At 41.1% G+C, this 18,427-nt stretch overlaps 1 protein-coding gene across 1 annotated transcript in view; it reads right to left on the bottom strand.

Moving 5' to 3' along the window:
- The window catches only part of gpr158b (G protein-coupled receptor 158b), an 83,078-nt gene that overhangs the window by 39,788 nt on the left and 24,863 nt on the right, over positions 1-18,427 (bottom strand). The window contains exons 3-5 of the mRNA XM_085805100.1: positions 5,432-5,534; positions 2,334-2,545; positions 366-434 (exon numbers count right to left, since the gene is read on the bottom strand). Of these exons, the coding sequence (XP_085661226.1) occupies positions 366-434; positions 2,334-2,545; positions 5,432-5,534 (384 nt within the window). The remainder of the gene's footprint in view (positions 1-365; positions 435-2,333; positions 2,546-5,431; positions 5,535-18,427) is intronic.

Genomic DNA, 18,427 nt, shown 5'->3' with positions numbered 1-18,427 from the left:
GCGTTCAGGGAGTTCACAGTGATAATGACTTAGTTGGACCGTGGACTCTTATAAAAGACTGAAACAAGAGACAGTCGGAGCGGAGGTGGTTTAACTCGAAGATGCAAAGCCAGTGCAATGAATAGAAACCTGAATCTTGTACGTAGACCACAGAAGACCCGTTCTAGTGATACTGTGATGCAATGATCTGTATTATCCCGTATAATCTGTTGCTTTTTGCCTGTAACATCTGGCTTACGCCTCACGAGCTGCTTTGGTCTTTTATAAAATATAGAACAGATAACTTGAATGTGAGAAAACAGAAGCTGATGGATCAACAGACAGACTGAGTGAACTGTGGGTGTAAAATCAGAGGAGTTACTTACCGGGAAGTATAACAACAAAGCTCCAGACAAGATGGCTTCCAGCAGAATGAGACCAGATGTGCGGATGCTCTGAAAAAGAAACGGCAAACAAACCATCAATCAATCAATCAATCAGTCGGTGACAGGGAGCGGCTGATTTATTTCTATCACATACAGAAAGGGGGATGACAGCAAAGGCAAAGAATAAACTTGTGCATCTTTCAAACCACAACAAACAAAAGGGGGGGTTATAATATTTTTTATCGCAGCACTTTTCAGAGTTGGAGTTAATTACCCACTTTACCTTGAAGAAGATTTATTTTATGTCTTTATGTTAATTCAAAGGGTTCCAGGGACATTTCTTGTGAACTGAGAAAAATCTGAGAGATTCTGAAGCAACAACACAAATGTCTATAAATAGCACACAGGCAAAGATTCAACTCAACTTTGCCCGAGGACTGGTTGTAATTATCCTCCATAGCGAGGAGCTCATATTTATTTCACTTTATTCTATTAGCAGAGCGTGCATTATGCAACGACTTTGCTGTGCGTCTTTGAGGATTCGAGGAGGGCTCAGGTAAATGTGGGAAGGATGTTAGTCAAGTCTGACGTACATTAAAGAAATCAAACAAACTTTCCTCACATCAATAAATATGTCCTCAATAAAACGCATGTAGGAGTTTTGATGGGAGGATGTGCAGAAAATTAATATTCATTTAGAGCAATTAACAGACTCTTTACTCCTGTGAGCTACAGACTGAAATCAAGTGCAGTATTAAACTTGAGCTACTTAATCTGGGACAATTATCTGAGTACTTAAATTACTGTGTGAGCCAGTGTCTTCAAGTATCATTTACTTCCATCTCTAATAATGTTTGGTTAAATAAGTGAGATTTGCCCATAAGGATTTATGGCAATGAAAATACTGGATCCCTCCGTTTCCATACTGCAAATTAACAAGGGAGAACAGAAATACAGCAGTGAGACGTAGCTCTATAGGAGGGAATAATGGACTTTAAAGCCCCAGTATGTAACTTATTTGGCTTTTTATTAGCAAAAATCAAATATTGCTTTCATAAATACGTATTTCACTGAAGTGGAATCACACCCGCATACAAATGAAAGCTTTCTCGTACCTTAGAATGAGTTGTTACAAGTCGTTACAAATACATAAGTGGGCGACGCACCGAACCGAGGCGGCCATGTTGCATCGCCATTTTTTACGTTGAGTGGCAGCGTGACCGTAGGTAACCACGGAAACTCAGCGGAGCTGTCGGCTCGGGGAGAAAGTTTTCCAGGTAGCGCCTGTTAAAACTGTCACCACTGTGTAGTGTGAGGAAGGACGGAGGCACTGATGTTGCATTCAGGTGCAGTCAGGCAGACGGCCGTCGGCAAACCAACCGGATGTCATTTTACTCCACCAGAGAAAGACGGTAAAACGTGGGTCAGGTAAACAATACGACATCACCATGACAACATATTGTCACGCCTGTATTGTTTTGCCTCGTGCTGGCGGACCACTTGTTTACATAGACGCTTGTTTATCCTGTTACATGCAGCGTCTGTTGTCTGTCTGACGTCTGCCCGATTTCACCTGAATGCAACATCAAGAATACGTTCAGATATGCAACCGCACCGCTAGATGGGGGGAATTCCTACATACTATACCTTTAAGCTGGAGAACGGTGGACTTGCCAAACTAGGACATGCAACCTTAAATCTAATGTGATTGTACTTCTAGTTCATCTTTACTTGGTAGATGCCAAATCTTTCAAACTCTGGTTCAAACGCAGACTTTCCGTTTCAAGATTGTTTCCCCTGATCTCAGACTCAGATCAACCCTGATACACTTGACTAAGTTCCCTCCAGAGCTGCAGCACACATTATGTAACTGTTCTCTCAGGCTCAGTGATTAGCAAATCATTTTGTACAATGTGTGAAATCTAAATCTAACCCTCCACCACGTTGACCCCCTGACGCCCCCCTCACCTTGTTCCTCCTGCAGTGGTAGACCAGCACCATGCCGGCCAGGTCCAGCACCATGCACAGGCCCTGGAAGGAGGCCGCGACCAGCCGCAGAGCGCCGTCCTCCTGCACCAGACAGGGCGTGTCGTCGCGGCAAAAGGGGCAGCCCTCGCGGCACGGCAGGCACTTGCTTGACACGTCAGAGGTGTCGTCTCTGTGAGAGCCCTGCTCCTTACCTGAGGACATTGAGATGACATTCTCGGTGGGTATATTCAGGACTTAAGGTGCAATGGAAAAACAGCCATTCGGAAAAAAAATTGGATCTAATCAGCACTCGGAACACAGATCTGATTTACTGTCATGTTTGTGAGGATTATCACTGTAATTAATTTGCATTTGGCTGTCACATACCGACTTCTCATTAAATGCTCAGTTAATCAACTTGAAGGAGTAGCAATCATCAAACCAATAAATCACAAAGCCTTGGGGGTCATAATTACAAGAATACAGCCTTTAATTAAGCAGAGGGGGGAATAATGAAGGATCGGGGAGAAAATATTGTGACACTCCTGCCTTTTATCATTTCAGTCAGTGTAATTGTTGGTACACTTGGTTGTGGTTTCCCCCCCAGATTACTTTTGAGTGTTTTGCAGTTCATGCAACTGGATGTGTTCCTCCGGAGGCACCTGTGAAACATGAAGTTAATCAGCTACATGTAAAGAAAAAAATAAATCCTCTGTTTTCACTTTCATCTATCTATCTATCTATCTATCTATCTATCTATCTATCTATCTATCTATCTATCTATCTATCTATCTATCTATCTATCTATCTATCTATCTGAGATATCAAGGTAAAATGTCCGAGGCCACCAGCTAACAGCACATGGTAACAAGTCAAATTCATGTTTGACTGCACATAATTCATTCCAACATTTCCAAAATAATTTGTTATGGCAGGCTGTGCCCCCCCCCCTTCTCTCCCCTTTGATATCTGTCCTTTTGGCCTGTTGCTAGGGAACAATAGAAAATCTGTTTGCAGCCTGGTCTGTTTTCAGGCCGATGCACAAGGAATAACAGACAGGTTCCAGGAGAGGGGGGAAGGGGAGGGGTGATCGGTGGTGGGGGGGGCGCCGGTTACCACGACCCAACCTGAGCCGCAGGGATTTTTAATGGCGGGGTCTGCACGGGGTGAGGAGGAGGACCAGTCTCTTCACAGACTACAGGCCTCATTGCAGGGCATTACAATAAAGCTCCAGCTTAGCATACCCCCTCCGCCCCCCCTTGGGGTGCTGCTGTATTGTCGGAGTCAGCGATGAAAACCACCGCAGTTGCCTGATTATCTCAGTCATCAGGGCCAAGCTTTCTGCCCGAGGACACTGCAGCGCTCTCAGTCAAGGTGTCAGGATACAGGCATTCAGATCCAGAGCACGAGCACCGGGGAAGTGAGGCTACAGCTGTACTTGAAATTCACAAGGGTGAAGGGAGGAAACTCAGTGGAGGCCATGCAGGTTCAAAGTTGTGCGCACATGTTCAGACTTTAGTTTGGAATGATCATTTTTCATAAAACTATCACAGCTGACTACATAATGAGGAATATTATGTGTTATGTGAGTTCTGTAGGACACAACCAGGGCCGTTGTATAGGGGAGAAAGGTGATGATAATTCTAGGGGCCCAGCACCCAGTGGGGCCCACAAAAAACTAGGGCTGGGACGATATGCTTTTCTCCCAATTCGATTCTTCTACGATTTTTTGGATGGCAATTCGATTTAAATTGCAATTCTACGATATTGCCGATTCTCTCGATTTTTAGTCTGCATTTGTAACATTTATCTGCACACAAATACTGTAGGAGCCTATAAATTAATATACTCCATTATAAAGTGAACTTAAACCCTTTTCAAAACCTGTACTCTCTGTATGTAAAAAAAGGCTAACAAATGCACATTGCACAATATTTAAAAAAAATCAACAACAAAAAAAAATTCAAAACATTTTTTTTTTTTTAAACATTTTTTTTTTAAAAACAAATCGATTTGAAAATCATCAAAAAAGATATTGCGATATTTATGTGAATCGATTTTTTCTCCCACCCCTACAAAAAACCCAGTAGTCTAATCTTTGTATGACTGAATTATTCTGCTTAGACCCTGACTAATGCTGCATTAGCATCAAAACAAAGCAAAGCAAACAAAGCTAAATAAAAATGATAACATACGTAGTCTAAGAAAAAAAGTGGGAAAGTTAGGGGGCAGGGGCCCACTTTAGTATTCTTTCAGGGGGCCCAGAATTCCTAGCAACAGCCCTGAACACAACATGACAATGCATGAAGGTGTAATCATGACCACAGTGGACTGGGTCTGAAGCCAAACCATAGTAGGACATATTTGTTATTCTACGCTTTTAATTTTGAAAGTACATTAGGCTCCAAACCAGGTTCATCACTCTTTAATGTCCCCTGGAAACACTTGTCTTTTTGTATTTTCATACGCTGCAGTTAGCTGAGCTCTCGGGGCCACCGTAGGAGACAGAGTTTCAGTCAGAAGTGTTTCTGAGTGATAGCATCATTACCTCAAATCTGCAGGTGACGGTTGTCATTTCAGTTGACAGATCTATGAATGTCATTCAAAAATGAGAAACCTGCTTTGGTACAAGTCTGTTTCAAATCAAAGACCTATTCTTTCAACAATGGCACATGTCGTCATGTGAGTACCTACAGTAGCTATGGGGAGGTGACGCTTATCAAACAGTCAATTAATGTGTCACTAAACCTCCATTCAAGTTTATTCCAACAAGACGTCTCCTCCCGATCCAACAGGTCTGTGACTCAGTCGCCACCTGTGGCTCAGAATAGAAACGCTTCCACACTCAGAACAGTCAAAGTCCTCTGACTGACGCTGTAGGTTTCATAACCTCACAAGCCCCAGGATACCCACTCAAAGACATTACAGCTATCTCAAACAAAATGTGTGGCTGTCAGCTGAAGAAAAGGAGATGTTATTTATATATATATATATTTTTTTTTATAAAACCTCAAAGCTTGCTTTTGAAGATTCAAAGTTCTGATCTGACAGCTTGCTGCAATATGTATTTTTATATCACAGAGGGATTTGTAACCTACTTTTAAAGCCATTGAGTGCCACACGGCGTGGATGGTAGAATCCTCTCCTGCACTGGCACTTGTATTTGTCCAACACAAAGCCATGGCCAACGATAGGAGTGCACTGTAAGAACAAAGAAAAAGACAGGTGGAAATTAATCATAATAATAATTATAAAAGAACTACAGTGTTTTGGTTGTAATCAACAAGAGTATCACAGGAAGTTTTTGCACGGAGGCAAAAGTGAGAAGTTGTGGAGGAAATGACGACAACAGGACGGAGGAGGATGACTCAGCCAACGCAGCTCTGTGCTGCTTGAATCCAACAGCAAGTGGGAGTAAAATTATAACATATCAGGCTGAAATATCATATGACACAGCAACAACACAATTTGACAGATACATAATCAGATAATTAGCTTTTCGCATACTGTCACACATTTAAGCTGACCAAACACAGACATCCGCCATGATAATACCAAGTGATATATAAGTGGTGTGTGGAGCTGGAACGATCAAGTAATTGATTAACTGATTGAGGAAAGTTTAATCTGCAACCATTTTGATAAGCATTTATTGATTTAGAACCGCAGTATACCATGTTTAAATATATATTTTTATTGAATTATATGGTCATATTTCATTGTGCTGTTAAAGGCTGCTGTGACCCACATTCACTGGCCTGGCAGCAGTGCTGAGATACTTCCTCATAAAGTTTCTAAGTGAGCCTTTTGCTTCTAAACAATCACAGAAGGCCAAAGACAGTGATGGGAGCTCACAGCTGAACTTACATGGTGTAGCGTTAAATAGGTTCTCAAGCAAATATGCAACATTCAGTGGTTGTAAGATTTGCTATAGTAGCCTAAATAAAATGTAGATGATGTCACATTAGGCATCAGAACGAGCAATCATCAAGAAAATCCTCGGATGAATTCATGAAGAAAATAGTTCAAGTGATAGTATTTATCATGTAAATGTCTTGGTTAGTGCAGCTAACCAATAGAGAGGGCTATTACATTCATAATACAATACTGCATATAGGCTGCAGTGTTTCACAGACCATTAGTGCAATCAAATTATATTATAATATTACCCAGGGTCCCAGCAGTTAACACAGATCTCACAGACTGAATGACTACAGTTTCTATGTGTTTTCACTTCCAGCTGATGATGACGTTCCTTCTCAGGCCCACTGCAGTGTCTGGTCTCAGTTAATGAACTTGTTTCAATCATGTTATTGAGTCTCCTACATCGTCGACATGCTCCTCTGCAGCGTGAGGCAGCAGACGCCCCAGTTATGAACATGCCTGGTGTCAGGGGAAATCACAGGGCTTTGCCAAGTAACAGGGAGACTAATTAATATCTAAATTAAGAATTAAGGGTTGTTTGCAGAATTTAAGAGCGCCTGCATAATTCCAGCTTGCATTGATAACTGTGGGAGCTACATGGGCTTAGCGACCATCTGGGGTAAAAAAAAACAAAAAAACACGCTCAACAAAATGCACCAGTATGGACACACACATGTGAACGCACATATCCTTGTACTAAAATACAGCTGCAATAAATTTGACATGAGCGTTCATAAATAGTGCATTACATTGCATGCTTACTGTAAAAACAGTATATCCTCTCTGCTGCAGGGAACAGCGGGGCTATATTTACCTACTTCATGAATCAGTAGTCACTGATAAAGTCTTTTTATTTCTCTATTATTAAAAATACAACCTATGTTGAGGGAATAATTCCACTTTTGGGGAAATATCCTTATTTACCTTCCTGCTGAGAGTTGGATGAGAAAAAATTAACAATTAACGACTCTCTTGTCTGAGTATGAAACTACACCCAGGAGGCAATTAGCTTAGCTTAGCATATGGAGAGCTAGCCTCGCTCTCTTTAAGGGTTCAACTAAAACTATCTGCAGCTCCGAGGCTCATTAATGTTTCTCAGTTGGTTCGTCTGTTTTCACAATCCTGTTTGTGTGGGAATTACACAAGTGTGAGTTTTTATTGTCTCACTCACAATAATGTTTGTCTGCAAGGTGCAACTAAAGTCGACTAAATTCAACACGATAACCTCAGATTAGACCAGACAACAAAATGATGGTGTCGTTAGGAATCTCACATATGTCTTTTGTTTTTCCTCAACTTTATTTAAAGTTGTGGAATCACACATATGTCAACATGCGCTACGTGTTTGATGCGTTTCTAGCAACGCAGCGCGCATCCGTGAAATAGCGCCGACCAATGGCGGTGGGGCCATTGGCCCCCCCACTTTATGCCCCTGCCCTGCTCTACCGGTCGCTGATCACCATAGGCCGCTGTCCTGGTTTCAATAATTCCCCCGGTCCCACCCACATCAAATTAAATAAACCAATAAAACATAGGCTAGAAGAATCTTTCATTTTAAAACAAATCTAATGCTACTCTGTCTATAGTGCAGCCCAGTAAATAGTCCCAATTCAAGTCTCTCCGGCCATATGGTGCCCACGTGAATGCACAGCTGAGCGGAGCTTCTCCAGCTTCATCCACAAACACTGTGGACCAAGTGCACCATCTTAGAAAGTGCAACTTCTGCTCTGCCGGTGAGCGAAGGGAAGTTTACTTTGAAAAAATGCGAGGAAAAGATTAATTAATAGCCTATAGTTCAGCTTTGGTGATATGCCTTTAGTTATTATCAATTCCAGGTGTTTTACAGTTGTTACAGTGGTTCCACCTGGAGATGACGTAGCCTACACACCCACAGAGACAGGTGATGAACCGGACTACAGCGGCGAGAGATTTATGACGTCACGTGTAATTCAATAATCAATATTAACGAGGGCGAGTATGGTGTCTGCTTATTTCCAGCATGTCACTGTCTGTTTACAAAATCAACATCTAGCTTATTCCTAAAGTTTGTGAAGTGTGGAGCGGTCGAGCGGACCTGCTGACAGATGTGGAGCTGACAGCCATGACATCACTAAACCTGACCAGCTGATCCTCCCTCGCGCTGCCGCGCACATCCTGAGGACGATAAAGTCTCCTGGATATTATTTTTTCTTTTCCTTTATTAATTTCTAACTGGCTCGTTTTGCCAGTAAAAACCACAACTTGTGAGAAAAAGAAGAAACGCGCGAAAACAACAAAATGGAAACATTGTAATAACTCATGTGACCACAGCTGGCCTGAGTGGTGTGTAACAGCAGCGGACTGAGACAAAGTTATTTAGCTACATAAAGTCCAAACGTCTGTGCATTGTTCCTATAATTAAAAAAACTTCTCTTCTTCGTCTGTTATGACAGTTGCAGGCAGCTTCGTGGCTCATTACCGCCACCTAGATTGGAGTGAGCACTCGACTCCTCCTCTCATTCAGACGTATTCGTCGTGTGACTGTGTGCACCGAACCGTGACCCCCGTACCGTGGCGGCACGGGACGAAACCGTTACCCCTAGTGTACAGAAAAGAAAATTGAATTTGAGCCCACTCTGGGTCATAAAATGAGTGTAATAGCTAACTCATCTATCAGACGATGTAGGCCAAACTTTGTGCAAAATTCTATTTTTGATTAAATCCGGGATGAAAGTGTGGTATTTTTTTTTCCCGTATTGGATAATGCAGGCGCACGGATTATACGTCAGCCTGCTCATGATTCATCAGCCACTGATATTGGATCTGTCATCCATCATTCAAACGTCTGAGACACACACACACACACCGAGCTCGGTCTCGCCCCAAGCTTTGAATGTCCCGCCCGCTCGATAACGACCAATCAAATTCGTTTTCCTTACTCGGGTAAACTCGTGTTGCAGCTCGTGACAACTTGGCGCAACAAACAGGACAAACGGCCATTTCTGTATCACCTAAATGTTACAATTAGTTATTTGCTATAAGCAGTCATCAAGTCTCTGTCCCAATTTCTCCACTAGAGCTCGATGTAAGTAACAGGAGATAACTGTGTTTATTTTCTTACCATCTGAGTTTCTGCATTAGATTGCGTCAAGTATGAAGGCTTATATTAGTTAGCTAGTAGTGCATCCTTTCATTTCTAATGCTGGATTGGCATTCATTACAACATGTTTGCAAACCCTGATGCTCAGCCACGAATGGTAACATGATTACGTCAGAGAGAATGTAGAGATAAAAGTGCTGTTGGTTTTGGAAGGCAATACGCCAAGAGGGATGAAATAGACTGATGCTTATTGAGATAATGTATTATGCCTCAAAAGGTGGAAAATAAATAGCAAAATAATATAAAGCAGAGTGGAAGTGCTTTTTATGATTCTTTTTTTGCGACAGAGAAAATGTTTGTGATCTGAATTGACAAACCCCCCCTCTGTCAATTCTCCATTTTTGGCATGTAAAGTCAACTTTTGCTATTATCTGTTGAGCCAGGCTTTGCTATGAAGTTCATTTCACTGTAACAAAATAACATTGTAAAATCCAATGTACAGTAAGGTATTTCTGATTTTGGTATTTCATTGGTACTCCTGTTGACCAACATGTCATTTTGGATAATATCTATTTTAGTCTTCATCGTTTTTTGTTTTAAGTGGAAGAGCTTGGCATGCTAAAACTGCTGGCTAAACTTCTGCAGAGATAGTTGATTTTCAAAGCTGACAAACAGCCCCAAATCTCTCCAGTGGGAAGCAGCAGCAGGAAGGACGGGCTGCAGAGGATACAAATGTCTGAACTGAAGTGCAAATGGCTGACAGAATAAACAGATACAGTAAATAACTGCTTCAGTGTTGCACCACTGAAGACGAGCAGCTCTGGGGAGTTATGAAACGTGTTTCCACTTCTTGGAGGAAAGAATGTTTCACACCTTGGAGACTTCACCTCTTGTTTTGTTTTCTTTTTTTATATTCTTTTTATGAAGTATTGGCTGACTGAAGTTTGCAGGTACTGCTCTGAAATGTGAACTGTGTCCAACAGCATCCTTAAAGCTATGTTGAGTTTACCTCTAAAAAATTTAACAGCCAAAAGCTGAGAAAGAAAACACAGGCATAAACTGAATGTACAAGATATCTAACTTTTCAGCCTTTTGTAGCCTCTTTGAATCAAAGATCCTTCCCAAATGTCTCAGCCTCTTCTTTCATCTCCTACTATATACAGTATGTAATGAAGGAAATCCAAGGATAATGGCCTTTACCTGAATAAATATCATCAGTGACCTCCGTTAGAATGATTCAATGTCCCTGATGATGTTGTGCATTCACACACGGCCATTGAAGCACTGAAAAACATCTCCATTTGTATGAACTCAATTATGCACACCATAAAGGAAGAGTCTATATGTGAGGACAACTGCAACGTATTGGATTTTATGTTTGGTAAGTTTCCATGTCCAGAACAGAGCCCATTCTAAGCTAGTACAGGCTTATTCAGAGGTTCATCACAATTTACTGTAATGCAGTATTATATTATATATATTATATACTGTATTATATAATTACATGAATAATTTATTTGGATCATTAATTTACGTAATGTGACATATATTAGCAATGCATCTGTAAAATGTTCACCAAAGGTTTAGTTTGTTACCATGCTAACCCCCACAGTGACGCTGCACATGGAGGTTTAAGGGAAAACATTATTGGATCATAAATGTCAGTAGGACTCATCATTTTGGGGATCAGGAGTATCTTTACAACTGTTGCAATTCATGTGTAACACTCATTGAGAAATCTTAGTCTGGACCAAAACAGTGGACAAAAGAACAAACACTGCTGGAGCCACAGAGCCGCATCTAAAAATAGGCTGAGCATATTCACCACATTTATGCAAATGAAAAAACTCTCACATTGCACACACAATAGCACCGATCCATCAATAAGAAGTCCTGGATGAAAAGAGCAAAATTCAAACCTGCAACAGAAAAAAAGGAAGCAAATGTGTTCTCCAAACAAATCTAGACACAAATAAGTGTCATGGGATCTTTAAAAATCGCGAAAATGATCATAAATAATCTGAGTTGCTGCTAAAACAACCAACATTCAGCTTTAACTTACAGGGTTTGAATTTCCATCTATAGACAGTAAAGGTCTGTATTGTTTGTGCAAGCAAGCTCTCATTTGTTACTGAATATCACAATGCGCACAAAAAAACACATGAATGAATGAAAAAACAATACAGAATGAGCGTCAGCAAGCTGCAGCACATACTGCTGGAGCCAGTCTTTGAATGCTAGTATTTATTTTTGCGTCCTCGCTCTCTGGCGATAAGCTTATCTGTGAAATAAAAGTCTGCAAAACACAGGAAGAAGCACTGATTTGAGCTGAAGCTTTTCTTTCAGATTATTCTATTCATCCAAAATGAACCTGAGGTTTGGCTCAGGATCCGGATCCTTCTGGTGCAGGTGGTGAGTACAGGACTCAGTCTCCCTGAGGCCACACAGTACAGCTGGACTTTGTCCAACTTTGGAACTTTGAACATCTGCTGAGCAGAAAAGATGATAGATAGATAGATAGATAGATAGATAGATAGATAGATAGATATAGATAGATAGATAGATAGATAGATAGATAGATAGATAGATAGATAGATAGATAGATAGATAGATAGATAGATAGATAGATAGATAGATAGATAGATAGATAGATAGATAGATAGATAGATAGATAGATAGATAGATAGATATTATACCACAGCTACTCTCCACTCTCTCCAGTACAGACAGACATGAGCCGCATTTGTTATGAGCCCATTTTCTGCTTACTCCAAGGAAGTGGAGACTCATTAAGATAAGACATACCCAGGGACACCGAGGTCGACAAGGATGAAACATGATGCTTATTTCTGGCCTTTATTGAGCTCTGTGCATCAACATTGTTGCATTTATTATACCTGGCTGTGCTATTACAACGCAAGCAGTTTGTGGCTCCCAACTGCGTTTTAGAGCAAACAAGCCAGTTAGAGTGTAAAAATAAACACATGAAGATACACAAGTAGCCTATCTGGTTTGAATATTCTCACTGATTCCAGACTTGTGTGAGAGGAGACATGTTACCAATCTACCTACATCACCTGCTAATGGATCTCTCTGGAACACTTCCAGCACAGATCCCACAAGTAATAACACAGGAAACATGTGTCCCATATCATTTTGATGTCAACCATGAACCTCACCCAGCGCCACGGAGCTGCCGCTGCCACACACACACACACACACACACACACACACACACACACACACACACACACACACACACACACACACACTCTCAACAGTGCAAAGGCCAGCCTAATTTTTCCTCAGCCACGATGAAAGTGCAATGAAACGGTCGTTTGACTTGTCTCACTTTGATGGATCGCCTTCATCAGACCGCAGGCTGAACACGAGAAAGGATTTTATAATTGCACCTTACTTTTGATGCAGTGGGCCGTTTTTTTAAATTCAAATTCTTTTTTTTTTTTATAACACTTGTCTTCAAGGCTGCCTTGTCAATCATGGAAAAAGGTACCTTTAAAGGTGGTGCGCCCTGAGGCGAGGGGGGTTTTACTTCAGAGCTGTGACCTGGTCCTTGCATAAGACACAATTTCAAGAAAAAAAGAATACTCTCACCAAGCTGCTGTTGTTTGTAGTGATTCATCCATTATAGCAGTGCTCTTGAAGATATTGACCAAACTCTCACTCCCTCACTATTTCTCTGAAACAGGGAACTAAATAAAAACCTTTGGAAATCAAACTTATCACCATTTTATTTTCCTTTAGCCCTATCATTATATTAGCTTTTCTCAATTACGCAGATACAATTCTCACATCAGAATCATCGTTCTCACAACTCTCAGTGCAATTCTCAGTTAACACACTTCTCAAATCATCTGTGCAAAAATCTATTAAACAATCTAACACATGAATCAAAACCTGCAAAGACCAATCACTTAAATTATTAAGAATTAAACCTTTTCAGCAGAGCTGCAGGACTCTAATGTCTTGTCTCGTGAATTTAGAAAAAGAGAACTTCAGAAAAAATAAGTATGAGTACTGTAACAATTGGGAATAATCATCTCCTCTGAGCAGATCACTCTGTCACTATGCAAATGCATCTAAGTCTATACGAGACAGAAGAGTTTCAGATTTAAATTTATCTAATAAAAAAAAACTGTTGAAAAAGTGTCAATGTAGTGGTGAAACATGTGAATATAATGAAGTCTGTACAGACAATGTGAAATACTAATCTGTGTGTGGGAAACACTTCTGAGAACAGAATAAAGAGTTGTGAGAAAGATGTTTCTGATGTGAGAACGGCAACAAAGCGACTGAGAAAAGACTGTAAATGTCAGCCACTCTGTTTAGGAGAGGATTTATTCTCTCACTATCATGTGCAGTGCAGTAGCATTTGCTCGCAACACCTAACGATATCACAACACGCTGAGGTGAAAACTGCTTTGCAGCTGCATTCGCCGGCTTTGTGGCAGTACAAAGATAGTGCTCTAAGAAGCTGACAGCTTGCAAACAAGCATATACTGTATGAGCAAATAATAAGAGCTAGCTCACCCCTCTAGCTAAAAAAAAACATGTAACACAGACATGATGTGACTGATCTGAGTCTCTCTGCATAATAGATGAATGTTGTAGGAAAGAAGCCATTGTTCATTTGAAGATTAACACAATGTCATGTTTCAGTTGTGGTAATGAAAGTCCATTGCGGCTGAGCTGGAAACAGAAACAGCCACTTGAGGACATAATGTACAGGTGGGCCGTGTCGCAGGCTGTTTGCATTCTGTCTAATGTCGTTTCAGCCTCTTATCTGTTTGCTACTCTTTTTTCTCGGTGCAGCCTTTTCATAGGCCTAAGAATATCAGCTGTAGACACCTGATGTGTTCATTCTGTATCTGGAAAAGCACATGTTATTCAATCCATTATCAATCTACTTCTCATTCGCCAGTCTTGCTTTCATTCGCAGTAATGGCAGTTCAGTATTTTCTCAAGTGTCAAAGTGCAACAGCATGTGATGTGTCTGCAGCAGGGTTAAACTCTGAGATGAAGGAGGTGGATAGACCAAGGATAGGTTCTGTACTGTAAATGGCTTTTCAGAATTAACAGCAACTCAGCCCTTAGAAATGATCACGTATGCAACCAGGGGTAAGTGACCGGTTTTTGATAACATCTGGGCTCCTTTAGAATTTAGACTTGTCTCTTGTAGTGGAAACACCTGGGGATGAGCCACAGCTCTGGAAAAAATTAAGAGACCACTTCAAAATGATCAGTTCCTCTGGTTTTAATGTTCATATGTATGTGTTTGAGTAAAATAAACACTTTTGTTTCATTCTATAACCTACTGACAAAATTTCTCCCAAATTTGAAATAGACACCACCACCATCACTTCCAGGACTTGTTGTTCTTCTTTATGCTGATGATAGTTCTAAATGTCACTGGCTGAATGTTTGGGGTTGTTGTGAATACATTTGGGTCCAATCAGACGCCTCACCGATGGTATTGCATGATGGATAAGCATTCTGACTTAACAGCATTTTTTCCACTGCCAGTTCTGTCAGACATGTACTGTAGGTGTGTTTGCTAACAGCCTCACGCAGCATTGAGAGGTCTGAGCCTTATATATAAATTTGCATGTGCAGTAACACTCCCCAGGACGTGTAATGGGATCCCGGCTCCTCCTGCCCACATGCTGAAGTGTCCTTGGACACAGATACTGAGCCTCTAAGGCTGTTTCATCACTGTGAGTGTTAGTATACAGTATGTGTGAGTGAATGGTTGAATTTGGCAACTACTGTACTGTAGGGCCGAGAGAAGTCTGACATCATGAGTGCCGTCCATTCACCACTAAAACACACTGATGTGTAAAATAAAATTTAAAAAATACTGTATTTTCACGGCCCTCTCCATATTATATTTTTAGAAACCTTCTGTATAGCTTTATCAGCACACTATTATTCTTCTGTATTTGATTTTCGATTTTGTTTGGGCCATTATGCTTATAGAATATGTTTATTCCTGTACTGACATTTTTTCCCTTCTTACATACGGAAGGGGAACCCCTTTGTTGATTTATATATTTTTACTCCGGGTACCCCAGACCCCCTAATATTCATAGATGTATTCATTGAAGCAGGGAACCTCTCTGTATACATTACTTATTGACCTGACGAAGAGTGCACTGCTCGAAACGTTGTCCTTTTTATAGTCTTCTAATACATTTTTGTATATTTGGGAGCTCCTACAGTGTGGCGAGTCCTTTCTTCTTTTTAAAATAAAAACAACATCATGACATAACAAACAGTTCAGTGAAGCCCAGCTACGGCCTGTTCATCTGCCTTACAAGTACACAATCACAGGTTTTAGCACAGCCCTCAACAGAACACCACATGACAATATCAATTGATAATATCACACAGTGTAAAGTATACTTCACATGATGTTCATGAAAAAAAAAATCCCCCCACAGTCTGCAGTGGCTTCAACCTAAAAATCAATTCTCTGTAACTTTCAGTCCCCCCCATGTTTGGACTGCAGCCTGTCGTACCTGTTTCAGTTTCCTCACCGTGTAATTTGATAAAAAGCTGCGAACACAACACCAAGATGGTAGTTGGCAAGAGAGGAAAAGAGGCAGAGAGAGAGAGAGAGAGAGAGAGAGAGAGAGAGAGAGAGAGAGAGCACTCTGCATCCCTCAGAGATCTATAAATACACTGAAAGCATTAAACCCTAAAAGCATTACAATTACTCCGTCCCTTGGGTTAGGGAATCTGCCTGCTGCTGTTTCACGAGACGACCAACGACTGAAACAGTGGATGTCTGAGGAGACGAGACCTTGGACTGAAGCCTGTCTGGAGTTTCTCCATATGGCTGCTTATCGATTGGTGGCTTGTTGTGGTTTACAGTGCCGTGACTAAAGAGGGAGTCACCGGGTTGGGGCGCAGCTGAGTGCCGCTGTCGCTTCCCTTGTATCCTTACAGGACGTCAGCTGAGGCCACGAGATTGTCCATTCACAAATTCAGAGCTCTGATTTATATTCAATTTTCTTAAGAGGACAAAATGTTTGAAATGGTCCCGCCGATTGGGTTTGCAGCCTCAGGAAATGTGTCAGAAGTGAAATGGGAGTCTCACTCGGCATTTTAGGACTTATGAGATGAACCCTCAGTTTCCCCACACAGACATCTGGGTGGGTGGTCTCCAGCTCCCTGCATGGGCTCGACTGGGAGGCTTCACTCAATTAAGATCCAACTGCTGCTGCCGACTTGACAGCCTCTTACATTTTGCTGTGGCAGCCGCTGAGCTGCAGGCAACAGATTAGAGAGTGAATGGTGTTTCTCTGTGGAGGATGAATTCTCTCTGACGACTGTCCCTCTCTGCTGTCACTCCCCCCCCCCCCCCTCCCTCCCCGTCTCATCCTCGTACCCATCCTATATGCATCCTTGTCCTTCTGCTCGCCTTCCACTCGGCATGCTATCGTGCATGCGTCATCAGCCTAGTTAAAGATCAAAGAAATATGCTGGACTTGCCAGAATGTAACTGTACAGCAGAGGAGTGCTACCTACAGTTTTATGAAAGCACACTGCAAATATCTTAAGCATTGTGTATAACTGTACTGCTTAGTGTGTGGATTAAAGGAGAATTCCGGTCATTTTTTTTACCCCTAAATCGTTGTCCTGATGGTCACCCAGTGTTGGGCGGAGCAAAAAACGCGACTAAAATTGATGCAGGCAAACCAGAGTTACACCATGGCTACACGGCACTAGGGATAGCGACAACGCTAACCTATGGAGGCAATTCTTTCAACTACAACAAACACTCAGAAAACAATCAAATATAACAATACATTAACAATCAAATAGCCATGGTGTAACTCTGGTTTGCCTGCATCAATTTTAGTCGCGTTTTTTGCTCCGCCCGGGTGACCATCAGGACAACGATTTAGGGGTCAAAAATGACCGGAATTCTCCTTTAAGCTTTGTGTATAACTGTACTGCTTATTGTTTGGATTAAGTAATAGCAAGTGTCCAGGGTGAACAGTATTAAAGAGGTACTTCAGCAATGTGATAGGTTTATTACATTTGTTTTGTAGTAATTTCATAACTTGTTATTCTGTGTTTTAGGTATTGGGTTAAGCTCCAAAACTACAATACCTCCAGCACTGCTTGTTCTATGGGACACAACAGGGCTTGGTGGCTAAATTTGGGTATAGCTAAAAGTGTTTTTTCCCGATGCTGCAACATCTGGACATCCAAGCAACACAACCTTGAAAGCAGCTTCAAATCCATGTTGTGTGGTTGTGAATCCTGGCACGAAAGCAACTCTAACATGAACATGTATCTAGCCTCACTAGATTATCTCCTTGGAGTTATACAGAAAGGCCAAAAACAAGAGCATCATCACCAAAATAAGGGAGAGAGAGGTTAGCGATGGCTGTGCCATGTGTTTCCAACAGCGGCAGATCATAAACCAAAGGTTGCAGTGAGATGAACTCCTCCAGGCAAGAGAAAAGCTGGAACGCCGAGAGACAAGCTGGCGTCGAGCTGTGAGGTGTTTGCCAAGATGAACTTAACTTGGGGGGGAGGCTCATGCTGCAGCTGATACAGAACAACCGAGACAAAAAGGATTGAATAAGGATGTCCAAAAATACTGAATCTTAATGCAGCTTGATAGAGTCATTTCATTAACCATCTCATCATTGACTTTTAAACTATGACTATACACCATTTGGTACTAGAGAAGATTCGTTATTCTACAAGAGGATGTATTCAAAAATGTCATGCTACATGGAGACCGTTTTTAAGTTATATAGAGAAATAAGATGTCACTAATTTTGGTGTTTTATATGACTGATACTGTATAATTTGAAACCCATAAGGACCACTCTCAATCACTTGTTGATTTTTTATTTTATTTTATTTTTTATTTACTTGTTTATCGTGCTGTTTTGGTTTAATTAACTACTATTTTTCTTATTATTCTAATTGTGTCACTTTTTATTTATATAAATATAGATATGTATGTGATTCATGTAATACAAGTAATTGCATACCAACTCAATACAAGATTGTCGAATGGTGCAGTAATATTGTTGCAGGGATGGAG

The sequence above is a fragment of the Trachurus japonicus genome, chromosome 17, assembly GCF_045865225.1.
Source record: "Trachurus japonicus isolate A0001 chromosome 17, Traja_1.0".
Lineage (NCBI taxonomy): Eukaryota > Metazoa > Chordata > Actinopteri > Carangiformes > Carangidae > Trachurus > Trachurus japonicus.
Note: the sequence above shows the minus strand (reverse complement) of the source record. Positions and strands in the feature narration are given on the sequence as shown.